This window comes from Hermetia illucens, chromosome 6 (genome assembly GCF_905115235.1).
Source record: "Hermetia illucens chromosome 6, iHerIll2.2.curated.20191125, whole genome shotgun sequence".
Lineage (NCBI taxonomy): Eukaryota > Metazoa > Arthropoda > Insecta > Diptera > Stratiomyidae > Hermetia > Hermetia illucens.
In genome coordinates this window covers 25032489-25060037 of record NC_051854.1, presented here as the reverse complement: position 1 = coordinate 25060037, position 27549 = coordinate 25032489, and the positions used below count along the sequence as shown (strand labels likewise).

General features: G+C 44.7%; 1 protein-coding gene across 1 annotated transcript; it reads left to right on the top strand.

Annotated features, from left to right (window-relative positions):
* The first annotated feature begins 5675 nt into the window (after positions 1-5675).
* LOC119659389 lies at positions 5676-27076 on the top strand. Its single transcript, XM_038067450.1, has 6 exons — positions 5676-5811; positions 19447-19597; positions 26182-26370; positions 26428-26512; positions 26577-26735; positions 26795-27076. The coding sequence occupies exons 1-6, from the start codon at positions 5733-5735 to the stop codon at positions 26978-26980; spliced, it is 849 nt and encodes a 282-aa protein (XP_037923378.1). The 5' UTR covers positions 5676-5732; the 3' UTR covers positions 26981-27076.
* Positions 27077-27549: the final 473 nt, after the last annotated feature.

The window sequence follows — 27549 nt, the reverse complement described above, 5'->3', positions numbered from 1 at the left end:
GGCTCCGTAGGGAAGAACTCCTCGGTGCAATTAACACCGTGGGAGGGAAAACGGGAAATTGGGTAGACACTGCAAGAGCCATGCTGAATGGATTCTTTTTTGATGAAGGCAATCCTTCAGGAGATCTCTTAAGCACCGTAAGGAAAATGAGGGAGGAAGTGTTGAAAGTAAACGGCCATTCGAAATGGCGGAGCTGCTAAACGCGGCTAACCGCTTCCGAAATGGGAAAGCACCAGGAGCAGATCAGATTGAGGTTGAAATCTTGAAGCGTGCAATTTTGGCAGTCCCTCACGAGATCCTGCGTATGTATAATCAGTGCCTCGAAAAGGAAGTCTTCTCTAATATATGGAAAATTGGCTCGGTCAGAGTCATCTACAAGGAAGGGGGTAAAAACAGGGAAGAAGTAAAGTCTTACAGGCCTATATGCCTACTACCCGTAGCGGACAAATTACTGGAAAGACTCATTTTGAATCGGCTCGACCCAGTACTGACGAGCGGGACTCGTGTTGCCCAACGTCGCAATCATGCAGGATTTCCGGTATTGCTCCTGGATATGGTGCTTCCACTTTAACTTGGAGTCGAAATGTACTCCTAAATATTTGACTGTTTGTATCCGGGTGATTTCCGCCTCTGCTAACGTGAGAAACTGTGCCCGCAAACTTGCCGATAGTTATTACGACTAGATCGTCCGCAAATGCTTGTACGAAGAGCTTTGCGTTCTTCATCCCTCTATTGTATCATTTCCCCCAAAAGATAGGATTCTCCCTTGGGGTAGGAACTAAGAATTCATTCAAACTATTCCCTGCTTGTCGTAAAAGGCCGCTAAAAGGAATAGACATTTGTAGCAGCAACCTGCAAATGTTTTCCTTTCTTGCTAATGAGACGTTATCTATGCCTTGCAAAAGGCTAGATTTACAGATAACGACTTTTGACGTTTGATCGTACTACGATACTAGTTGTTTGGAATGTACATACATTCACCGATAAGGACATCGAGGGGATCCAGAATGTTCGCATTCTCCAGAGTTCCAAAGCTACAAGCTGGGGCTCTAAAGGGCACTCCTCGCCCTCTTGTGACGCTGTGCTATTGTACTGCAGGAAACCTGACGGAAGTAAGCGTGGATCTGGTTTCGGAGTAATCAAAATTAACTAGGGAACCGGTTTCGGACGGGATATAGACCGCGAGATTCCGGTCCAGACCAACGGAGATCTCCGATACAAAGGAAAAGGCGGATTCCTACAAACATGATAGGCTTCCTAAAGAAGACTTCCCCAAACCTAACTTCGCAAAGAAGGTTTCTGGGAATGATAAGTTCTTGCTGCAAGTTTCTACCAGACGCTGCACATTATGATATAGTGTTAAATGATTGATTGTTTGGACCGAAACCCTAGTCTCGTGTGGTTCGATAGTTTCCACGTTTTCGTCGATGTTTCGGTTGAGTTTCTATTCCAAATAGCTGGAAAAACAGATAGCTTCCGCTTTCGTCCAAGGCAGAGGCAAGTCTTTTAGATGCTACCCCACCTCTGCCATTTCGCCATATATGGATGCTCATAAACACAACATGAATATGAATTGCATTCAATGGAAAAAACGCCTACTTCAGTCTTAAGCTTGGCCAAAGCTTCTGGTCACGCTCCATTTGATGAGTTGCTTCTGCCCTGGATGAAACCGCAAGTCGTCTTCTTTTGAAAAATTAGGTGCTAACCTAGACAGAGGGGCCGGGCCAGCATGAAGTGGATAGCAAGCTCAGGGGTCCCTAATCTCTAAAGAAATAATTGAATTCAACTTAAGGTAACTGTATTACCTTTGTTCAGGGTTTCATTACGTTACAATTGGCACGGCAGCTCCAATTACGCAGAAATTACACTGATATGGACGTGATAGGCATTGAAGCGACACCTCCTGCGTGCTCTCCATTCACTGTGTTCGGAGTTCACATTTAGTGTGAAGGTGGTGGCCTTGACGACAATTACTCCAGCATTTCAGGCAGTGCAAATTGACGAATCGAAATGGCAACTTCTTCGGAGATTGTAATTGGCGGATCCAACATTCGGAGCACCAGCAGGCATCGACGTCCTTCTCGGATGTTTGGGGTCTTATAGTAGAGCCCAGACTTCGCAATGGACCACCTGGCGAGCCCTGCGCATAGGCAGTTCGATTTTGTTGAGTTGTGTTTGGTCCAGCTTTTTCGTGCCGTTCACAGAAGCACTGTGCACTTTCACGACGAAGAGCTATGCTTGGATGACCTAGCACAACGTTTCTGGCTACAAGAAAAGCCTTTCGATATTAGCCACTGCAGTCATATTTTCACTAATATTCATTTACGAAGTAGGGATGGCAGTAATGTCGTCCCGATCCCGTTTCGAAAGTAGTTCAAGACTTGGCAAACAGCTTTACAATAGATTCAACGCCTTACGACCCATCTCCGATCCCTCATGAAATAGTATAAGAAGTTAGGAGACATGTTGCGCGTTAAAACTTTACCAGAACAATCTCCTGGCTACTACATCACACACCATATTTCGGCGTCAAAGTCGAATTGCAATCCATTGAATGATGTGGGGTGGAGCGGACCCACGATTTACCTCCTTCTGTTTCACAATTCCTTTTGCGATTCAAGTAATTCCGAGTGTCATTATCTGCAGATGTCGAGAAAATGTTTCTGCAGATTTGGGTGGCGAGAGCAACCGGACGAACCTCTTGGACATTATGGATGGCTTCAAGGCCATACAACCCAGTTTGCACTTTGCAGCTGTACGATTATGGAGCGCGTAAAGGATTTGAGGAGGCCAATAACCGCACGAGACACTATCTATTCGCCCTTCTACGTCGACAACGATGGCTCGTGGACATCGATCGCACCCTTTGACTAGGTCATTCATGACTATGCAAGTGGAAAAGGAGTGAGATTTCAGTGATACAGGCAATCTCTGGCGTTTCTGGCTCATTCATCAAATTGGCTATCGACAAATCTCCCATGCCTTTAACTGGCTTATGATTTGCCTCTGACGAGCTCCTGTTCCGAGTGGATTTCCCACCCTTGGCATCATCCCGGACTAAACGACAGGTGCTTTTCGAGATAACCAGGCTCTTTGATCCTTTTGGCACCCATAATATTTGGGGGCAAAGTCAACATCTAGTTTCACTGGACAGCTGGTTTGGATTGAAAAGCGCCTCTTCCAGATACCACGATGCAAATATGGGTATTTTTCTGCAGTGGAATGGAAGACCTCAATCAACTGCGCATTCCAAGGTGGTCAAGCATGGTTCTTGGTCGCATGTGGCACTTCATGGTTTATTAGACGACAGTATACAGTCGTCTGGTGCGGTTTTCCACGCATGTATTCAGGACTGCGACATACGCGCCGCCGGAGATTTATCTCCCCGACAATTTGGATTTAAAGCAGGGATATCCACAATTGATGCTGTCATGCAAGTCGTGGACGCCGTTCGACGAGCAGAGGCACATAGCCACCGAACTCGACGGGAGCTGCTCCTTACAAGGAGCAGCACTTGACGTCAGAAACGCCTTTAATTTCGTGAGATGGAAAGACATTTTAGGCACACTAGACAATACTTTCAACGTGCCGAACTATCTCTTACGGATATTGAGGGACTATCTAAGCAACCCCTCCCTGCTCTATGAAACACTAGAGGGTCAAAGGTGGATGGAGGTCCCGTTGGGGGTAGCACAGGGATCCATCCTAGGGCCGGGACTCTGGAACGCTACCTATGACAGTCTACTTAAACTCGACATTTACACGCGCAGAAGAGTCACGCCTGGTCGGCTATGCAGATGATGTCGCAGCGCTTGTTGCTTGTCGAACAGGCGCAAAGTAGACTCGGTATATTGATGCGACGGGTAAGCGGATGGATGATTACTCACGGTTTCAATCTTTCACTTTAGTCATCCTGACTAAAAAGAGAATTCCGGCTCCGGTCGATCATCGAGTCAAAACCAGCGGTACAGTACCCCGGGTTGACTCTTGATTCAAAGATGAGCTTTTCTGAGCAAATCCAAGCAGCAGCGAACAAGACTGCGGCTGGAGTTTCGGCGTTAAGTAGGCTAATGGCAAACATTGGGGGTCCTATGTCTAGTAGGCGACGTCTCCTGATGAGCTCAACGCAGACTGTCCTGCTCTACGGCGCAGAAGTATGGGCTGGCGCTCTTAACAAGGAGGTATATCGTAAACGCCTCGCGCAAGTACAGAGACGGGGAGCTTTACGGGTGGCGTCTGCGTACCACACTGTCTCTGAACCGGCCGTGATGGTGATCGCGGGAGTGATCCCCGTTGCCCCTCTTGCTAAGGAGCGTCAGGCCATATACAAGCGCAAGGGAGATGAGCCAAGGGAGGTGGTTGCTCGCGAAGAACGGCAACGCACTCTAGATCAGTGGCAGCTCTCGTGGCAAAATGAAACTAGAGGCAGATTGACTGCGCGGCTCATCGGCAACTTAGGCACGTGGCTGAATCGGAAGCATGGTGAGACTGACTATTTCCTTACCCAATTTTTAAGTGGGTATGGAATTTTTCAGTCCTACCTGCACAAGATCGGAAAGGCGCGTTCTGCGGATTGTGTGTTTTGCAATGGAGTTGTGGATGACGCCCACCACACTTGTTTTTCTTGTGGAAGGTGGGATGAGGTTCGTCAGCAGCTCTATTTAAACACAGGGGATCCAGACAACATTGTCGAAGAGATGCTGAGGACTGCTGACAGGTGGAACCGTGTTGCCCATTACGTTCGGGCCCTTCTCGTTGCTAAGAAGATAGAACTCGACCGGTGGATGAGCCGGATGGCAAGGGGTTCCTTGAACTGACAATTCCCTTCCTCATCTCCCCTCCCGTTGGTGAAAGGAATTCCCTGATTTGAAGGCTCCGCAAGGCGGGGGAATTCGGGGACTAGCCCGAAGTAATGTGATAAACGGTTCCAGGCTAGCTCTCTGACGATGGGGAGGTTTTTAGTTAGTAGTCCGACGACGTACCGAATCAGGAGTCCAACACTGTGTGCGTAAATGCATTCACCTACCCTACCCCCAAAAAAAAAGTCCATATTAGATATATAAAATTTTGCAACAATATCGATTATAACAACTTTCTAATTGGTGGAAATTCTAGAATTAGAAAGCCTGCGTCACTTTAAAGTGGATAATCTGACTTACTTAGCACATATACCCTTCGAACTTTGTACAAATGGAACCATCGAGCGTGCAAATGTTCTTATATAAAAAATCCATAAAACCTTTCGTACCTGAAGTGCAGGTTTTAACTCGATTAATTGAATATTGGGCTCGAGAAGAAGAGAGAGAGATACTACATAGGCCCAAAAGGACAATGGTCTGTGATGGAAAAAAGGTGCAATGAACTATAGAACTGGTATTTAGGGCTTTGGCGTCAAAAAGTGCTCTGGAAGCTCCTAACGCTCATGGATATGGCTTACACATATGACTGATCCGTTAATTATAGACTACCTCGTTAAAACTATCATCTAATTATTATTTCGGTTTCGATCCAAGGTTTTAACCTACAGTGGTTGCATCATAGATTCTCTATCTAAATGTTCCGTGATTATCTAGGGTACAAATATCAAATTCTTTGCTCTTATCCCTTGGATACTATTATCTAATCATTAGAAGATATAGTTAATAATTTGGTTCCAACGTACACTTTCTTGATAATTAATTTTAGTTGCAGCTTGATCTTGGTCGTGAGAAGTTCTTTTGATAATTGGAAAAATGCTGAAGAAAGTGCTAGTGTTAAGTGTTTTAGCGGCGTTTGCTATATTCACAAATGGAGACCCTGTCGCCCTTGATGGTATGATCGTTATTGTTCATTATTTGGATTATATGCGAATGCGAGTAGGCATTCTAGTAAAAAATATAATATTGGGAGCATCTGTGAAATCAAAGTGTGATCTGTAAAAGTCCTAAGTTCAATTGAAATTCAATGCAGCTACGAAAGAATCCCATTGACGCATGCTTGCACGCTTCTGTTCTAGCCCGGCTTGGGAACGTTGGGGGTCGTTTTGGACGCTACAGGTTTTTTCACGTCTTGTGAACTCGGAAACTGTCGTGTTTTCTTGACACTCTAGTTGCATCTTTCACCGAGTTCGAGCATTCGGCCCCTCTCGAGTAATTTTTTGAACGTCTCCTTGACAACGGTCTAAATCTTAAGTTTGAAAAGTGTCGATTTTTCTAACGTCAGGTGAAATTTCTAGGCTATTCTATCATTTCTGACGGCGTACAACCAGACAAACTTTCCGCTGCCTAAGACGGTTAAAGACCTAAGAAGGTTCTTGAGTATGGTAAATCACTACAATCGTTTCCTGCCAAAAAGCCGCGGCGTAACGCCTTCCTGTCTGGTCCTAAGACAAAAGAGTCGTGGAAGGTTGTGTGGTCTCTATCCAAGCGTTTGAAACAAGCAAGTAACAGCTGGTAGATGCTACATTTTTGGCATTCCTTCAGCAGGATGCAACCCAAGCCGTGTCTTTCGATGCTTGAGACATCGCAGTAAGCGCTGCTTTTCACAAGATGGTGAACCAAAGCGGGTATCCCCGGGATTTCTTCTCAAAACAGTTGATTCGCGTTCAACGGATTTACAGCCCCTATGGTCACGCATTAATAACCTCAGATACGCGGTTATCAAAAATTTCCGTTTTTCCCTTAAAGGTGGGCGTACACTGTTTTCACGGCAAAGTGTCCCCTCGCCAATTTCAGCACTTAGTAGCAACCGGTTTACATTTGACTTTCAACATGTGTCTGGTAAAGACAATTTAGTCGCTGTTGCTTTGTCTCGGATCTCCGAAATCAATATTCCAGCCGTAGTCGATTTTTCGGTAGAAGTAGTTGTTCAGAGTCCGCAGCCGGACTCTAAATACCAAACTTCCTCTATCTGCTGCGAGATCTCCGGAAAGGAGTAATTCGAATCCACTCTTTTCTCAAAGCTCGGAATCTCCTTGGATTCAAATACCAGCGGCCAACCGCATACCATCCGCGAAGAGTTTGCTGCCAGCCCTGCTGATCTGGTTTACGGCGAAAACATACGACTCCCGAAAGATCTGGTACTCGACAAGAAAGATGGGCTCGGGAGAGACCGAATTTTTACACCTGCTACGAGAGAACGTTCCCAAATTGAAGTCACCTCGATCCGCCAGCGATCCAACCCCCTAGGGAACTTGAAGTCTGCACCCACATTCTGGTGACGACTGATGCCACTTCGAGGCCGCTGAAGCCAGCACACGAGGGTCCCTATAAGGTCCTAGAGTGTGAGGAGCACGCGTTAAATTTGGACATCGGTGGCAAGTCCAAGACAGTCTCCTGGAACGGGATGAAGCCTTCCATCCTGGGAGAAAGCGTGAGCGCTGCGTACGGTTTGACGTCCGCCAACCGACCATGGCCGAATACCCTTTCGCCGGTTCTCTCGCTGAAACCCCTCGGTTTGAATTGCGAGTCCTTTTGGTGATGACTTCGAAAAACAATTTTTGACAGTAAAGTCAGTGAAGAAACAGATTCAGAATGGGTCAGTGGTAAAACTTTGTGTAAATATCGGTCTGCCTGTGAATTTTTGCGTAAAGGAAACTTAATAGAGTCCCTCATTACAAAAAACTCCGAGAACTCTGAACAGGTTACTCGTGAATGTCGAAAATGGCAATAGTCCAAGTATCTAAATTCAATTTAAGGAAACTTCTATGCATGGTACTGATGTAGCAAGAATTCAAAGCTTCACCCAATTTGACTCATGACAAATCCATGGGCCAACTGCAAGCATTGGAAGGATAATAGCAATCGTTTTCTTTGCTTTTCATAAATTTGCCAACTGGTGACCATTTTTCTAGGAGAAATTTATGATAGAGGTAGATCATCTTCATCTACATTGATGAACCACTTACCGGGCTTAGTGACACCAATTATGCTCTGTAGGACGTTTTGTAGAACGTTTTCATGCCTCGAATCTAGGTTCCTCCGACATTTAATGGTCGGCACTCAGGTGAGCGAGATCATTTGGTTTCTTTTCTCGCTGCTTGCGTTGTTTTTACTGCGGTTGCTTCTTCTACTGTGATGCGTAGGACCACAATTAGACATCATTTTATCACAACATGGTGGGTCTGCGTCTTCCCGCTATAAAACGTAGGAATATGGGACAACCGTTTAATAAACCAAATGTTGACAAGGTTATAAGTGTTGAATAATCGTCGTAGTCTTTACCTCCATGAGACCGGCCGTCATCCGCCGTTGACTGAGGTTAACTGTTGAAGTCACCAGCTATATTATATACAGTATAGTCGTCGGCAGGTATGTTACACGGCTTTGCGTCGAGTAATTGCTAGGTTGCTCTTCTTGGCATTGAGTGGACCTGTTCCTAGCTCCTAGGCAGTATCAATTATGCGGTCCGCTGAAATGACGGAGACCTTCATCATTCGTTCAACTTCTTTGATGGCATCACGATAACTCTCAAAGATGGCAATGCCGACACTGTATTGGGTAGGTGGACTATCAAAGTAGAAGAGTTCATAGCTGCTTTCACCGCACGCACATAGAAAGAAGCAGCTCCTAGCACGATACTATCGAATTTATTGCAGAGCGCAAATATTGATGCATCTCTCCCGAAGAGCTCTCGCCAATTTCTCCATTTTACCCGAAAGGATACTAACATTGACCAGATAGATACAAATTCGTGTAGCTTGAACTAGTTACCTTACTCCCGTCCATGTGTTAAGAACCCATACTCATCACTCAACAGGATCGAGGCTCGCGCTGCTACTTCAGCTAAGGTGGACGTCGGAGTCATTTTCCAGCTGCACAGGCATAGTCGATCCATTTGTTTTTTCAGTTTGCTTGAATTTTTAATATGAGTTTGACGTATGAGAGGCAGTAGTGTCCAAACAATCGGACCCCTCTTCTCGACCCTAACTGACGCAGAAGCGTGCTGGCGAATGCCAATGGGATATCTCAGTGCAAGATCAAATTTTGTACCTGGTTTTTCTTCCAATATGAAGTATTTGAGTGTGATCTAGGATCCTAAGTTAAATCAGAGACTGAACATAGAACTAAGGGTTAAAAACGCCTGTATAGGAAAAGCGATCTTCGGCCGAGGATGGTTCTCTCGATGTACACACCCGTGGTTTGTCCCATCCTATTGTTCTATTGTGTGGTGGCAGGTGCTAAGCAAGAAGTACAGGTGCCCCAGAGGCTCTATAGTCATGCCCAGCAGATACCCTCACTGTACTTCTGGACCTCCTCCCCCTAGATTTCCATATTAAATACGTTGTAGTGTGCAGTGCTTCAGACTACTTAATTTCCGATATTGGCTAGCGAAGCGAAAAAAAAAAATATCTCGGGAACTCTGAACATTCTCCACACCTCTAAGCCGAGCTTCAAGAAGAATTTAGCTGTAGACTTTCTAATCAGGAAGAGTGCATCCTTCACCCACATATCAAAAATGGTCTGTGAAGCCGGTGCAGAGGTTTTTTGGATATACACTGTGTATTCGAGTCGTACGGTCTCCCAGGGATCGCCAGTCAATTCCAAGCTGAAACTAGCGATGACAGGCTTTCTCAATGAGCGGGGCATGATCTGACCACCAAGCATGATATAACCATTCCGACAGCCAAGCGGCCATTAAAGCTTTGTACTCAGTGACGACATCCTGGTGTCACAGTGCAGAGACGCGCTGATCAGTCTGGGCGGAAGGCTCGAAATTACCCTCTTCTGGATTTCTGATCATAGGAACATAGAAGGGAATGAGTGGGTTAACGGACTGGCCAGGCATCGGTGTCCTATCAGGAACGGAATCTAGTCTCATTGTTTATCAGCCGCTAATTTCAGACGCAGAAGGCTCATCACTTGCGCCAAGTCAAAGTTGATTTGGTCCGCCAATAACAAGACCTAATCGCAAGAGTGCCAAGCGCATGCAAATGCCTACAAGATTATGGCGACCTGTATTCCAGATTCGGCATTCTCTAGAATTCGCATTTCCATGGCTGCGGAGAGGAGGCAGAAACCCTCAGACATATCCTTTGCGATTGGTCAGCTCTAGCTAAAAATTGCGGACACTAGATAAACCATCTCTTAAGTACCTCAAAGAGATTTCTAGTTGCAAGGTGGGAGGGTTACTATCCTCTGTGAATGTTACGTGAATGGACGGCGCACCCCACACCATAAACTTCAACAAATATGCTCAATCTCCTCTTTGGTGACTGAAAAGCTAACGTAGTCTCCGATTGTGGGCCCCGATATATCGTAAATGGGGTCAGGCTCGCCTAGCGGAACTGCTCGGATTTCACAAGAACCAGTTAACTCGTGATACTGCAAAGGTTTCCCCCGTAGCACCTTAAGTGGAAGCATTATTCCAAAAGTGCTTAAAGTGCTGTCCTTGGCTGGTTTCACCCTACGGTGGGCACCATTTATTTGCAGTTTCAATCGTCAGTTAAGTCCTTGAGGGTTAGTACCTATCTGGAAGACTTAATCCCACGGTCTTCTTAGGACACGGATTGATTTTGTGACCACAATCAGAGCCCCGCTGTGACAAGCAACAACGGTACCAGTCTATACCAAGTGCATGGCTTAGCATTCATACTGGTGGATGCAACACCTGCCTAAATGTCTACCGAACTAAAAAGTAAGGCACCCGTGTTGAAACGCAACACCACGCCGAGGCCCGAAGGTCTCTTCTTGCTTGAGCATAACCACAACCCCCATGAAGCTCCCACTAGGAGGCCAACCGCAAACAACCGAGCTGTCCTCACATACAACGGGAGTTCACCCGAAGTATGAGAGTCCAGGGGCTATCCCGGTTCCCATGGTACCAGTATACCCCTGGTAAAATTTCGTGACCAATTTGCCACTTTGGACGAGTCCCCATGCAGACTCGGGTCTGATCGCTCTGATTAGGCCTTTGAAGCATTCGCCTACAGCATCACGGCCGGCAAACCAAAGTGAGTACAGCGTCTCCCGGTGCCACCACTTTGGAGGTTCTCCTCGGCCACTTGGTTTTGGTTTGGCCGACAGGGTTCCCACCCCGTCTTCCCCACCGCCACCTCTAAGCACCAGAATTGACGGTTACGCATCTTGTTTTATTGCAAACGGCACCAAATGTGGGGACCAAAAGTATTAGACCATACAAATGCAGGGTTCATGAAAACAGCCGAGCAATATTTTTAAACAAATATGGCACATAAACACCAACCGCCAATATTGTCATCATTTCAAACCTGTCAAAATGGCTCCAGTGCTTATTGATTTGTTTGATATTTGATTTATAAATATAAGTGAACAATGGGGGGCATTTGAGTTATCGAACTAAAAATAAGCACAAGTCACGTGATTCTAAGAGGGGAGGGTATAAAGAGGGTTGACATCGATAAAGTAAACATTGGAGAACTTCAGGAATTCTCTTCTACGGCTAAATTGACCAAGCAGAAATATTTAAAAATTAACTTTATACGGTACCTGTTTTTGTAGATATCACTCATACATATGTCCCAAATGACTAAACAGAGTTTATGTGACTCGCAACTGATTAAAAGGCTCAGCAATGAATTAAGGTTTTCCAAATCGCCTCAGTACAATATGTATTATCATTTGTAAAGCCTTTGGGATTGCACCAAAAAAAAACTTATCGACTTTACAGCCATTATGGTCGTAATAAATCTATAATTGGGTGCAATATTTAAAGGTCATGCAGATTATTTACAGAACCCGAAATAAAGATAAATCGATGTGATTTATAACGTGTACAAAAGTTTATCGAAATCTGTAAATCATTTAATCAGTAGTAATGGGTCAATTCAACATATGCCAATTCTACCGCAAATCGCACTAGTGATAAGAGAAAGCCAGTGTATTTATGGACGAAAAATCCGGTATTCATGCTGATAGAAGGAGTTGACTATTTTACGTTCACTTTATCCCACTTTGATGAGGTATGGAAAATTATATTGAGTTTTTCGGTCGGTACCCTTGCACTTGCACGGTGGTAGCCCTTAAGGTCTAACTATTTCCTGAGATCTCAATTTTAGGTATACCATATATTACAATGTTAAAGTTTGGCGCGCTTCCTTTTTAATTCGGTTTATGATGATGTCCCTATTTTCGCCAATTTTATAGCTTGGTGGAAGGGAACGAAGCCTTATCAAAATCAATATCTTCAATCTGAGAATCCTTTTACAAGGTGCTTCGTCGCTTCTGGCCTGCAACGAGAAGGTTCATTTACTTGGCCTCAGCATTTATCCTTTCCGCTCCTAGTATCCTTTAGCACCTCCATTATTCTCCTGACACTAAGCAAATAAAGGATTTTAAATATAAGTCAACAAATTGACGGCACAATTGTTGCGGGGGTAGAACACCAGCCAATTAATTTTGTCAATCTGGGCACGAATCCCAGTCGCCATAGATGTCTGTGTTCGTCCTGTGTTTGTCTCGCTGTTGTGAGCTTCTTACTTGTACAGCATTACTCGTGATGATAATGACACTGAACCACATTCTGGTTATGTGAATGCGCTATATTCCATTAAGGGGTGAACAGGAAATACCAATCAAGAATCGTTTCACTTAAATTTTCCTTTCAAAATATTTAATCACAAAACCCTCCCTTTTATGAAGTTCCCGAAACACTAAAATCCATGTAAATATAATATTTGCAAAATAATAATAAAGAAATTTTCGAATATTCAAAAATGATCATTAACTTTTTTGATGTTGTTGTTTTCCCCATACATTGCGTAGCTCGGTTATGTACATGTCATGCAGTGTATATACAAATTTGTGGTTGCGGATGTGCGGAAGGCTGGTTCGATGAAATGCTTTCGTGCTGGTCGAGGGGTCAGTGGAGTGGGGGATTAAGTAAAATTGATTTGAGGATGACACCGTTAAATGTCAGGGAGTGAAAATATGGCTAATGGGAGTGGCAGCCTTTGTGATTTTTCGTCCTTAAAATAAATAGCGTGGTCTTCGAGCAAAGAAGCATATTAAAGCACGTTATTCAAGACCGTACAAACATGTCTTCCTTGTTTAAGTATCTATTAAAAGCCTTAACACACTGCTTCATTAAGCCAAGCGTGGTCTGAAGCGGAGAAGAGACGGTGCAGGGATGGTTCCGATGGTCGACTAACCCTTTAATCCAAACCCGCTTGTTGTCCGGGGAAGACAATTTCAATTGATTGACCAATTAGAACCATCACTTAGGCAATAGTGTGAAGTTGGCGCACTTCAGGCTCCGGTTAGAACTATCAGCCCTATGAGTTGGAACTTAAGAATACACTTCTAGTCTTTCCTCTTTTTCGTAAAAGGCGACTAAAAGGGATTGACATTTGTGGCCCAGCAACCTGCAAATTTTTAAATTTTATTGCTACCGAAACGTCAACCGCGCCTCGGATAGGAACTGACTTCGCTATGACTTTTGGCTATCAAAAACGCACTATGATAGCGATAGTGAAGGTCGTTAGGATGCTCACTTTCTTCAAATTTAGCGCGAATTCGAACGATATAAGCTGGACACCACGACCACTTCGGCCTCGAAAGGGATCACCATCTGAAGTTGTTTACGTTCGCTTGCATGTCACATCCGTCATTTCGGGCTTGGTGGGCGAGTTGCGACCCCCTGAGTCCAAAATCGACTGCTTGTATGATTCAGGTGTCGCTCGACAGTGGGAGAGTTATCTTGCTAATCGAACGGCAGTTATACTGAGTACTGTTTTTTTTTTGGGTGGTCGTCGTGGAAACGGATCGATGTACGGAAGGGGTTGAAGGCTCTACTGACCGCTGCAAGTGATGGCGGACGTGACGCGCTCGAACTCTGATACCGAACAAAATCCCGAGAAGTTCTGCGTAGTGTACGCCGCTACCAGAGAAAAATTGTTATTGCACTTGTCAGGGAAGCAGGAGATGCCGTAGATTGCAATGAATTCATAAAAGTACACCGCATCAGAAAAAAGCTTGTATGTGGTCGCAAATCTTTCGATGGTCTTGAGAAGGACGTTAACAGTCGACTTCTCATCCACAATGAAGAGCAAATGAAGAGATGGAAAGAACACTCCACCATGATTCTTAACCGTATTACATCCGGTGAGGTTCCTCCTATTGTGGATTAACTGGCTAGTCACCGCAGCATGCGGATATGCGCTGCTGCTCCACTCAAACGGAGTAAAGCCGCTGAGCTTGACCGTCTCACCACAGAATTATTAAGCGCCGGAGGATTTTGAGGTACAAAGCGCAGTCCAACAGGACTGCATCCTGTCACCGATATTATTTCTTCTTCATGCCTTGTCCCGAAGGGCACTTGCCGCAAAACAATAGAGGAGGAGTGCGAGCGTCTGGGGAAGTCGTGGGGGCATTTCAGGTAATCGCAAACGATGGTGGTGATTGGCAACCATATTAAATTCTTCCTAAGATCCCCAGTACAAAACTTAACAATAGTGTATTGGCTCCAAAAAGTGGAGCCCATAATGAGTACGGCTAAAGTTGTCAACGAAACTCACTTAGTTGCCATTCTGGAAAGAGAGACCCCAACAAGGGTAATGTGGAAGCCAAGAGGAAGGTAGCACCACGAAAAAGGAAAGATTGGAGTAGGATAACACCGTAAATTAACATTACCCCCCATCGTTGTTAAAAGTCATACACCAATTAAGAGATCCCCAAACGCAAATTGTTGATGGCATTGAACAAATCAATTTCAACCACTGTTATCTACGTGAGCCTTATCGAAATCACTGTGGTGGTCTTTGGTTTGCGGAGGACGAATGCATCAGAACAAAAGCGGAAAGAATCCACCTACATATGTACAGCGGCTATAATCCACCCAGCGCTACACTTAGCGAGTATGAGCAAATGATAATCGTCCTGGTTCTGGACGCGAGAGGATGTTGGCCGAAAATCGTGAGCTCTTGAACGAGCCGGCCGGACAACATATGAAAAAACGTGTTCTGAGAATCTACAAGGAAATCGAGAGCGAATCAACCTTAAAGAAAGGCTCACGCAGAATGCCAGGTGGGTTGTGCAGCTGGACGACGAAGGCCTTTGAAGTGAACACTTTTTCCGCAACGCTCAAACCCAATATATCCCTGGATGGTACGACAAGAGAAAAAGCCACCCAAATCAACCAAGGGGTAATCAGCGACAAGGCCCCACATTAGATGATATCCCTAACAGAGCCATGAAGCTGGCAATGAAGACCAGCCCCGACTTTTCGGCTAACAATTTCACCTAGTGGAAAAAGCAAAAGTTTTGTGGCTTCACAAACCCAATAAGCCACCTCATGATCGAGCATTATATTATCGAATCTGGCTGTTGATTACAGTGGGAAGGATGATGAATTTACAATAGGCTGCTGAACATGGTCGAAAGCAGCTTGTCGGAGCTCCAGAATGGGTTTTACCACACTCACTCTACGGTGGATGCAATAAGCATGGTAGTGAATCAATGAAATCAACAAAAGACGCGCTGTCCGCGAGTTCCGGCGACTGCTGTGTCGTGTTGACATTGGACGTCAAAAATGCATTCAACTCCGCCAATTAGAACCGAGTTAAAGATACTTTGGTTGACATGATTTTTTCCTGGATATTTGACGAATTTGATCAAGAATTTCCTGCCAGAGAGGACTCATCATAACGAGGTACCATAGGGCTCAGTGTTGAGTCCCTGCTAAGTCCCCCATCCCAGAAGAAGAACGGATTATCGGCTTTGTGGATGACTTCGCTGTAGTTTTTATATTAAAGCACCCGGAAAATATGGAGGTCTACGCGGTGAAGACAAAGAAAGCAGTATATTCCTGGCTAGAAAAAGCCGGGCTGACCATAGTGATGCGTAGAAAGAGGAACACTATGGACACACCGGTAATATACAGGTACCAAATACCTGGGGGTAATGAGTGGTGCCAAGCTGAGTATTAGGGAACACCCAAAGTATACATGTCAAGAGGGAACTACATCAGAGAATTCAGCACTGGCATTGGCGGGCATGATTTCAGTCGAGTTCAGGCAAAAGAAATAAGTATCTTTTATCATGCAAGACGTATGAAAGGCACATAGAACGCAGGAATGGGACAAGATCAGAGTTGTGCGAGCTTTGGTAACGCATTTGAAATGAGCTTACGAAGCGTCGCTGGACGTACGGGCTCATTCCCAATATTAGGGTATGGCCTGGACGGAAACACAGGCAGACTAACTACTACAATACCCAGTTCTTCATGGGGCACGATAGTTGCTAGAAGCAGTATCTGCATCGCTTTTGGTTGGATGATTCGCCGAATTGTCCTGGGTGTATTGGCATAGCGGAACATGCAGAGCATATGATGTTTCACTATGCAAGGCTCGCAAAGGTGAGAAGGAATCTGAATAAAGTGCTGGGAAAGAGCATGAGCCCGGAGAATGCAGTTGCGAAGATGCTAAAGACGTATTTCTGGCTTAGGTTTCATCCCTAACCGTAGAAATACAGAACAACTAGTCCTAAGAAGTAACACTTAAATTATGGTCCCGTGCAGCTGAGCCTGGAAAGGTCGGGGATTGGAAGAGCCTGTTGCTTGGAATTATCTTCCCCAATACCCAATAATAGACATCTCATTCTGATCTCTATATATTTGAAACTGAAACGTTCAGATTGATGCTTAGATACGTCCACCTTTATCTGTATGCATGTGGGTAGTAACTGGAAATGTGAAATACTTACTTGCTTAGAATGAAAATAGTAATTATGCCTTCAGTATGTACAGGTGTATCTTTAAATTTGGAAATACAAGAAGGAATGATTTAAATTTTTAATACTCATGGAACATACATATATTGAAAGCACAAAATCTTTGATATGTAAAGCATTCAGCTTCGGGTTTTCCGGCTTGTTGCCTTTTTAATTTAATATCAGGATCCCCCTTTCTTTAATATCACCACAGCTTCAAACTATTTTTTCCCGAATATAGTAATTTCATTTCTACTAAATTTGGTGTCAATCGCTACAACCGCTTCCGAGAAAAATGCGTGTGATGGAAAGGCAAACAGACAGATTCACGTACAGCGACCACCAGGCAAACACCTTTGAACTAAGGACGGAGCCAAAAGTCACCGCGGAAGCCGAAATCCAAAAGAACATCAGGATGGTCTGCAAAAGCAATGGATAAGCAAACATTCATGGAAGTGTGGCTAGACCTGCCTAGCAAAACAGGCACCTTCTTGGATAGAACTCTCCATGTCACACAGAGCATCTCTAAAGCATGTGACACATCGATGCCTAGGAGATGCTCTTTCCCCACTAAAAGAATAGTGAACTTGGCAGCCTTCGATCAATTTGCCACAGAGCCAGACGGACGGCTCAGAGGGCAATAGGTAGGATCGATCAGAGGCAAAAGGAGCATGCCTATAGGAAAGCTCGCAAGAACCTGAAGCTCGCCATCCAGCGGAGTAAGAGGGAATGTTTTAAGGAGCTCTGCTCGGAAGCGGACATAAATCCGTGGGGTAGCGCCTATAAAATCGTGGCAGAAAGATTCAGAGGCCGATCATCTCCGCAGATCACGTGCCCTATACTCTTGTTGAAAATAATCCAGGGGAACCGTCCTCCTATAGATCCATATGTCTTCTAGACACTATGGGGAAAATGTTAGAGCGGGTCATTTATAATAGATTACTTCCAGTCGTCGAGAGCCAAGGGGCCTTTCAGATAGGTAGTATGGGTTCCGTAAAGCCAGATCAACCATTGATGTCATCAAAATGGTTGCTGGCTTGGCCGAAAAGGCAATTCACGGAAGGAGTTGTACCAGCAAATATTGCGTGGTGCTAACCCTGGATGCGAGGAATGCATTTAACTCGGCCTATTGGAACCTTATACGAAAGTCTTTGGCGACGATTGGTGTTCCTACCTACCTCGCCGCTATTATCGATAGCTACTTGAAAGAGCGGACACTCTAGTATAATACCGATGATGGATCCAAAGAGTATGTTGTCTCTGCAGGTGTCCCACAGGGCTCTGTACTGGGCCCACTACTGTGGAACATTATGTATAATGATGTATTTAACCGTCTGGTTCCGGAGGAGGCCACGGTGATGGGTTACGCCAATGATATAGCACTGATTGTGGTCGCAAAGCACACTGTTAAGGCTTGGTTAGAGAGTGTTGGACTGGCACTCGCGGAGGAAAAGACGGAAGCGGTCCTCATCACTAAGTGCCGCAAAAGAAATTACGCCTGCATTAGAATCGGGAATCGTATCATCGCTTCCAAGCCGGTCATCAAATACTTGGGGGTGATGATAGACAGAGGACTTAATTTTAAGCAGCACATAGAGCATACTTGTAAAAGAGTATCCACCACGAGTATGGCTCTGGCAAAGAACGTAGAAGGACCGCGGCATACTTGCAGACTGCTCATAGCCAGGGTGGTGAGCTCTGTCATGCTTAGTGCAGTCCCAGTTTGAGGAAAAGCACTGCAGGTTTTAGGAAATACACATAAACTGAGTACGGTTTACAGAAGAAGATATTTAAGGGTGTGTTCTGCCTTCAGGACCGTCTAAGACGATGCAGCGTTCGTCATCTCGGGAATGATGCCGATTGACATCCTGGCAACCGAAATGATGAACATTTATTACACCAGGTCCATATCTCCCTTATCTCAGGTGAAAAAAGCCGAAAGGGAGAGATCAATAAGCAGATGGCAACAGCGATGGGACTAGTCAGAAAAGGGTCGTTGGACTTACAGGTTGATCCTTCCATCGGGGAGTGACTGGAGAGAAAGCATGGGGAGATCAATTATAATCTCACCCAATTTCTCACCGGCCATGGAGGATACCGTCAATACCTGTACAGGTTTAAATTGGACACCTCGGCTAATTGTCCAAACTGCGACGGGGTTCCAGAGGACCCAGCGCACGTATTCTTCCAGTGTCCCAGGTTCGTCGAAGAAAGGAGGAACCTAGGGGAAACTCTAGGTGAAGTGCTAGCACTGGAAAATTTTGTCCGGAAAACGGTAGACTGTCAGGAAGACTGGGACGCGATCAATTCCATGATCGCTGTAATCCAGGGTAAATTGCGAAAAGCAGAAGAAGTGAGGAGGACGCGGTTACGAACTCTGCGAGTAGACGGAAAGAGACCTAGCTAAAGTAAACTAACTCCGCCCCGTGATGTAATACCTAAAGGTGGTTCCACGGAGTGGGGGGAATTGGGGGTGGTTTTAGTGGGTAAAAATTCCACACTCGGCGTGCCCAGGCCAGAGTCTTTTGCAGATTTCCACCTCCTAAAAAAAACAAAAAAAGGCAGACAGACAGGCAGTAAACCGAACGCCACATGTTTCGTGTGAAATGGAGGAAACTGATTTTAGTTAAAAGACAGGTAGAACTCTATTACATAAGTGTAACGAATAAATTTATTGCTCTAAAGCAAACCTACTTCTCAGATGGAGAGACATAAACTACTAAACAAACACATTCTTAACTTAAAACAGATTAATCAAATAAACATTCCTTCACCAATTTTACAGCTTCGCCCAGACTGTATGAAGATAAAATTCTAGCTCTAATCGAGGACATACGGCTCCGAATGTGTTACAATGACCCCGATGGACTTCCTCAATTAGATCCTTTCCTGCTACCGCAACAACTTGATTTGGATTTGGACACTGACTTTGGCAAGTGAGTAAAAATTCCTTATTTTTGAATGCGTAAATTAACTATTGATTTTGATATGCTTTCCTCATTGCTACCTGCTGCGTTGTTCTGAACTCTGGTTAGAAAGAACTCGCACTATTTGGGCCCAACTTATTGATTAATGAAATGATTCTTCTCTCTTGCGTAATTAAGCTACAAATTTCATCAAATTTCACAAAATTTCTAAAATAAGTAAAAGTGATTGATGTCCAAAAAACTTGAAAATTGGTCATCCGGAATTTAAACCGAATTTAAACCAAACGCGTAAAAATAAGTAGTCAAAATTAAGGCTCAAAGTTAAGTGGGCAATGAACTTGGCACCATGTCCACCTCCATCATCACTAGATGAAAATAAGGTCGGCAAATTAAGTTATTGCATTATCTACTGCCTTCAGGAACCAAACAGCACCCCTAAGTATGGGAGTGGCTCAAAAGACCTTGAAACTGGCTTTTATACCATCCTCAACTAAATTTGGAAAATCGGGTCCTATTCATCCAAAACCGTAACCTCGCTCTTTCTTCAAGAGGACTCCCACCTATGGCGTGATGAAGCGCCTCAATACTCTTTTGAAAGCGAAACACAAGCAGACAGCCTACAAACCTTTCAAGGAAAAATCTGACTCCACCAATTTGCTCTGTCATGTGATAGGTGGATCAAAGTGGTAAGGGAGGCATATAGAAGCTGTGGCCACTCACCTCCAGTTTCTTATGCCAGAAGTGTAATTTCAAAAATGTTTGGGCATCCATAGAAAATTTCGTTCCTTCCAGAAGTGAGGAAGGTTGGGCTAACCAAAATAACCATGAATGCCTAGTAACTAGACAGAATAACAACACTGAAGGTACTTGTACTTGCACCCTCAATACACCGTTTATGCAGTTTCCATTTGCAACTGCACGGTTCAACACTATCCTACCTAGAATGGACTATATCACCTGCCAACGCATTTCCTGGCACAAGTCCCAGTAAGGAGTAAGTAAGTTAGTTGTTCTGGCCCGCTAGCTTGCGAAATATCTGCGTCCTAGGTAGTAGAAAGCCTTTAGAAAGTCTTTCCGTGAAGAGCGAACCGCGTCGTCGGAACACACTGGCAGTCGTCCGTCGATGGGGTAATTTGAGCCTACCTCTGCCAAGGTGGTAGTTGTGATGTGCATCATGAGCCAGCCACTTAGCAGCCCTGGTTGGGTACCGTCTCTGAGTTCCGGGATCAACTAAGCATAGGTCAGGACTCAGCGAACTGGGGTAGGGACTTTGTCTCCGAGAGCAAACTAGGTCCTAAATATTGCGGCTTACTCCCTTGCGCATGATGCGCAGGTAAAATTTCCATGAATAACAACAGCAATAAAATTCACCAAATCAATGAAATAGCAGGGAGGGAGGTATAAACTAGGCGCAGTATGAAAATGCGTCACTCGTAGTAGCGCTGCACGAAAGAAGCTGCAAGGACTGAAATATCCGACGAGATACCAGAACGCTCAAAGAAGTCTTGAAACGTGATAGGGCTGCCGGTGCGGGCACGGCAACTTTTCAGTACCCTGCAGTTTTCTTATTCCGGAAAAAAAGCACAGAGAAAATCGCTATAATTGAGGAAGTGGATTCGGGCATAAGCCGAGTGGGAGCACATTCCACTATTCTTGCTAGAGCAGAAGAGAGAAGGTTCATCAGGAAAGACGCGACAGTGGTGCAGTGAATGTGGTCGTCAAGGCGGTTACGAATAGTAACTCGCCCACAAAAAAAACGAGGGAAGGAAGAAAGACTAGGCCCTGCTTATTAAACTGGCCCAAGGCAGTACATTTTCGAAAATTTTCAGAGAGATCTGGTCTAAAATCAAGTCTGGCGAGAATGGAGTAGAAATGTCTTCCACACGAAAAACGAAGAGTAGCGGATTCCCTGTGGAGTTAGGCCTGAAGACAACTTACAGAAGTACATTCTGCAAGGCTGTCAAGGGACTACTGGAAGAGAAGGCGCTGATTTTTAATCTAAGAACTCTTTAGAAATCTGAGGGTGTTGACTGTCTCACATTGTCAAGCGGAAATGTTTGGAAGTAACCAATGTCCGCATATGCATCATCTCTGCCGATTCTCGAAGCTAAAATTCAATGGAAATTTCCGAGCAATGAGCGATTAAACTCTATAATAGCAGGAAAATCAATGTAAGGTATCAATCCAGATAGCCCTCACCAAGCGTTACGGGTGCTTAGACTACGGGCACACGTCTACAACTTGAGGAGTTCCGACAGGAGGACAGCATGCCATAGATGCGGTCAGACACCTCACAAAGCGAAAATTGGCAACGAAAAAGGGAGATGCACTCTCTGCTGGGAGATTGTTGCACACATTGCAAACTCGGAGCGGTGTTAAGTCTTCAGGATGGAAATGAAAAAGGTTAGCATGCGGTTAGCATGATCAACCCCCTACAAACTAACATGCACCGGAGTGCGATCGCTCACTAGTTTCTAGCGCAGCTCACTGGCAACTTAAAGTTTTTGCCCTTGAATGAAGCATGCCTCATCCAGACTCCAGAGGGGAAACGACTCCTGGAAATGGCGGCTAGATACGGGCTCGCAGTCTTAAACAATTGATACACGCCAACTTTCTGGTACCCAGGCTGCAAAGGAAGCATCCACGACCTAACCTTTACTTCACAATTATTGGCGCCGTGACGACTGGTGAGTTCTGGCAGAATACTCGGCAAATAGCCGCCAATAAATGACGTTCAAAATAGTTATCTCTAGCTGTGCTTTCCCTGCGTGTGGAATATCGGGAGATTTATCCAAACTCCGAAAACAGATAGAGTCCCGGTGGAGAGTGCTTCGAGTAATGCAGGCCATGCAGGTTACACTGTCACAGATTCAGTGCTGAACCCGAGCCGTGACAAGCCTTCTATTACTGGTGGACGGCGGAAATTGCGGACCTGCGAGAAGAGTGTCCTAGGTTCGTTCGTTTGGTACAACCACTATTATCAGCATCATTAACGGCGCAACAACCGGTATCCGGTCTAGGTCTGCCTTAATTAGGAACTCTAGACATCCCGGTTTTGCGCCGAGGTCAACCAATTCGATATCCCTAAAAGCTATCTGGCGTCTTGACCTTCGTCATCGCTCCATCTTAGGCAGAGTCTGCCTCGTCTTTTTTTTCTGCCATAGATATTGCCCTTATAGACTTTCCGGGCTGGATCATCCTCATCCATGCGGATTAGGTGACCCGCCCACCGTAACCTATTGAGCCGGATTTTATCCACAACGTGGCGGTCATGGTATCGCTCATAGATTTTGTCGCTATGTATGCTACGGAATCGTCCCATCCTCATTAGGGGAACGAAAATTTTTCGAAGGATTCTTCTCTCGAGCGCGCCAAGAGTTCGCAATTTTTCTTGCTAAAAAGCCAAGTTTCCGAAGAATACATGAGGACTGGCAAGATCATAGTCTTGTATAGTAAGAGCTTTGACCCTATGTTGAGAAGTTTCGAGCGGAACAGTTTTTGTAAGCTGAAATAGGGTCTGTTGGCTGCCAACAACCGTGGGCGGATTTCGTTGCCGCAGCTGTTATCGGTTGTGATTTTCGACCCTAAATAGTAGAAATTATCAACGGTCTCAAAGTTGTAGTCTCCTATCCTTATTCTTCCTGTTTGACCAGTGCGGTTTGATGTTGTTGGTTGATTCGTCTTCGGTACTGACGTTGCCACCATATATTTTGTCTTACCTTCATTGAAGTGAAGCCCAAGATCTCGCGCCGCCTGCTCGATCTGGATGAAAGCATTTTGTACGTCTCGGGTGGTTCTTCCCATGATATCGATATCGTCAGCAGAGGCCAGTAGTTGGATGGACTCAAAGAGGATCGTACCTCTTCCATTTACCTCGGCATCACGGATCACTTTCTCGAGGGCCAGGTTAAAGAAGACGCATGGTAGGGCATCCCCTTGTCGTAGACCGTTGTTGATGTTGAATGGTCTTGGGAGGGATCCTGCTGCTTTTATCTGGCCTCGCACATTGGTCAGGGTCAGCCTAGTCAGTCTTATTAATTTCGTCGGGATACCGAATTCTCTCATGGCCGTGTACAGTTTTACCCTGGCTATGCTGTCATAGGCGGCTTTAAAGTCGATGGAGAGATGGTGCAACTGATGTCCATATTCCCACAGTTTTTCCATCGCTTGCCGCAGGGAGAAAATCTGATCTATTGCTAATTTGGTATAGGCCAATGATGTTCTGGGGGTGTGGGGCTATCCGACCTAGCAAGATAGTGGAGAATATTTTGTAGATGGTACTCAGCAACGTGATACCTCTATAATTGCTGCACTGTGGGCTGTGTTGTGAATGGCTTCAGTATTCACTCTCACCCGATTGTCAGAGGGGATTGTAGGTAGTGTCGTAATTCGAGCTCGGAGTACGATGCCAACGAGATAGTGTTCCGAGTGTATATTGGCCCCCCTATATGTTCTAACATTCATGAAGGCTGAGAGGTGGCAGCGTTCGATCATCACGTGGTCAATTTGGTTGAAAGTGGTCCCGTCTGGAGAGGCCCACATTTGTTTGTGGACCACTTTCCGCGCAGACCAGGTACTTCCAACAATCATTTCGTCTGACACTGCTAATTGAATAATCCGCAGTCGGTTATCATTGGTATCCCTACGTAAGCTGTAGGAGTCGATGTATCGCCTGAATACGGGCTCCAACCTCCAAGTATGATTTTGATATCATACCTGGGGCAGGCTTCGAGGGTCCACTCAACTGCCACGTAGAAGATATCCGTCTCCTCTCTAGAGTCGTGAACGTTTACGAGGCTTATATTTCTAAATTTGTCTCCCAAGCGCAGAGTGCATAGCCTTTCGCCTATGTTTTCAAAGCCGATAACAGCAGGTTTCATTTTTTGGCTGACTAAGAAACCTACTCCTAGCACATAGTTTGCTGAATGGCCACTATAATATATGGTGTAGTGACTCTTCTCCATGAAACCGGTCCCTGTCCAACGCATCTCCTGTAACGCTGTTACATCAGCCCTATATTGGGACTGGGTATCGACTAGCTGTTCAGCAGCTTCATCTCTGTACAGGGAGCGAACGTTCCATGAGAAAATGCACACATCCTTAATCCTTTGTCGTTGCCCGGTTCGTCGTTGTAAAATCCATCCTATCCGAGGCTCCTTCTGTGGCTTCGTAACAGTGGTTTTATATGTAGGGTTGTCAGTCCTACCCTGCCCAACCCCAAGCTAGAGGACCAGTTGGTGCAATTTGTCCTGTTTTAAGGAGGAATTTATAGAGAATTACCGGAGGATCGATTATAATAAAGCTTCCGATCTGGATACTGTTCCCAAAAGAGCCTTTAAACTTGCTGTTGAGACCAGACTCGACTTGTTTATCAGCGTATTTGCGTATTGTCTTGTAAAAGGAGCTATCCTTGCTTGGTAGAGGAGGCAAAAACCAATAAGCAACTGGGACAGTCATCACCAAACCGCGCGATTTACCTTATAGTCACGGTAGGAAAGATTCTAGAACGGATCATTCAAAACAGAGTTCCTCCTGTCATAAAATATAGGAGTGGCCTATTGAAGCGATAATTTGGTTTTCATCAGGCCCATGTAGCGATTGACGCCGTAGACTTGGCTTTGAAATTGGCTTTGCCGTGCGTTCAATTCTCGGGTGTCTCTAGTTACTTGGCTAAACTGCTCGAAAGTTATCTATCAGAATGGACACTTTGGTACGACATGGATGAGAGACACAAACAGTATATCGTCACGGCAGGAGCACCACAGGGCTCAGTGTTGGATTCTCTCATGTAGAATGCCATATGCAATAGGATCTTTGGCAATGATATTCGGTTTCGTGGATGATCCACCCGTGGTTGTCATCGCGAAACAACCTGAAGAAGTTGAATTAATTAACCCATCAGCGCCATAAAAGCCTGGCTGGAGATAGTTAGCTTAACCTAATAAATATAATAAATAAAGAAATAAAAGAGGAATCGGTCTTGATACCAACCTTAAGAAAAAAAAATACGACTAGTGTTAGTGCTGGCTCTATATTCTGAGAACAAGGCGGACTCTGCCTATCTACATTAATGGGCAAAGCATTGAACACTTTCGTCAGTATCTAAGAAGCATCGTTTCTGCCGACAGTGGTGCCGAACTGGAGGTCGCTTGATCTATTAGCAGCATCAAATCGACCTACTTTGGTGGTTCCAAAATTTGGAAATATAACCATTTAGATACCAACATCAAGCGTCGCGTCATCGGGAGGCCTTGGTTTGATACAATTTCAAATGAAGGCCGACGAGTACGTCACCCTAGAAACACATGGCGCAGAACAGTAGAGAAGAAGTGCAAACTTCTTGGAAAATCCTGGGGGAAGCTAATGCCAATTTCAGCAAACTGTCAACAATGATGTGTAGGTGTGGCTGACACGCTATGCCCCTTTGAGTGTAAATAGCATACATACCGGAGAGATCCAAATCTTCACATTACGTTTCCTGAAACACAGCTAACAATCAATCTCACTTGGACTATTAGAATAAATGTCTTTTTTAAACTGATTGAATTTGAATTGATTAATGATTGAATTTTAAACTCCCAATCTCATTTCAGAATAAAAGGATACATTCGCAACCTTAAGGTCGACGGACTCTCCACATTCGTGGTAGATTTCCTCACATTCGCGATAACTTTGAAATTCAATACCTCGCTCTCAGTACCGAAATTAACCCTCTCGGGAGAGTATGGATTGAATGCAAATTTAGGTGGTTTCATCCAACTTAACGGCGAAGATAAGTTCTAGTAAGTTAAATCTAAAGATTTTCTCAATGGATTTTTTCTAATTTTCCAACATTTCAGCCTGGAATTGCTCGGTATCCACTTGGGAGCTAGCGCTGGCTTTGTATACAACAAAACAATGTCTCTTCAAAATTTGAAGGTTTCGGTAAGTTATGGTCTCCATTTTATATAAAATCTAAAATCTAACTCTCAATTTCCCCCGAATTAAGTTAAAACTCGAGGGAGCCTATTCCAACATCGAAAAATTGACTGGAGATGAAGAAGTTGATGAATTTTTGAACGAAGTGGTTTCCGAACTGTTACCAAAAATTCTCGATGAATACATCCCCGAAGACCTATTCCACAGTGTTGAGACAATGGTGGAAGATGTAAGATACCATGTCAAATTCTTAAATGCGAATTACTATAGTTACCAATCATATTGCAGCTGGTAAGTGATTTCATGAAGGATATGACAGTCAGCGATTTGCTTGCACTTATAAGTGGCGGTGGCGGAAATCTACTCCCTCCACTTGATGAGGAAAAGGCATGCAAAACTAAAAAAGAAGGAGACGACTTACTTCATCCACCAAGTGTGCAATTGTTGCTTGATAAAATTAAACACCACAACTAAGAAAATGTAACATTTATTAAAGCTGACACGCAAAGTAAAGCTTTAACCGTTGTTCCAAGATCAACTAAGAGAAAACACCAAAGAAGGTCCCCATGAGTAAAGTATTTTCTTTTTGTGTACAGGAAGTCCAATGTGGTCCTCCAGATTTTAGAGAACGGCCTAAATTCTCGGGCTGCATTACAATCCTCGTGAAGACTGTTTCCAACACAGCATAAGGACTAGACGCTAACCAAGACCCTGTATGACCCCATTGGATGACTGCTTCCAATCATCATGAAGCTGTGAATGGATATTCAGCGGTTGTGGCAGAAGGGGTTGGATTGGGACAAAAAGTTTCGGAACCCGCACAGGGTCAGTTTGCGAAAATATTTTCTTCCTTGAAGTATCTCAAACATATCCACATATCGAAGTGGAGCTGCTATACCACCCTTCTCCCAGAAGAGGACACTAGGATAGGGATTCTACGATGGTTTATGGTAGTATTAAATCGACACCGCGTTGAAAACCAGGAAGCACCAGGATTCTCGGGCCTGTACCATACCGAAGCTGGTGTTAAAAATCGTCCTGTT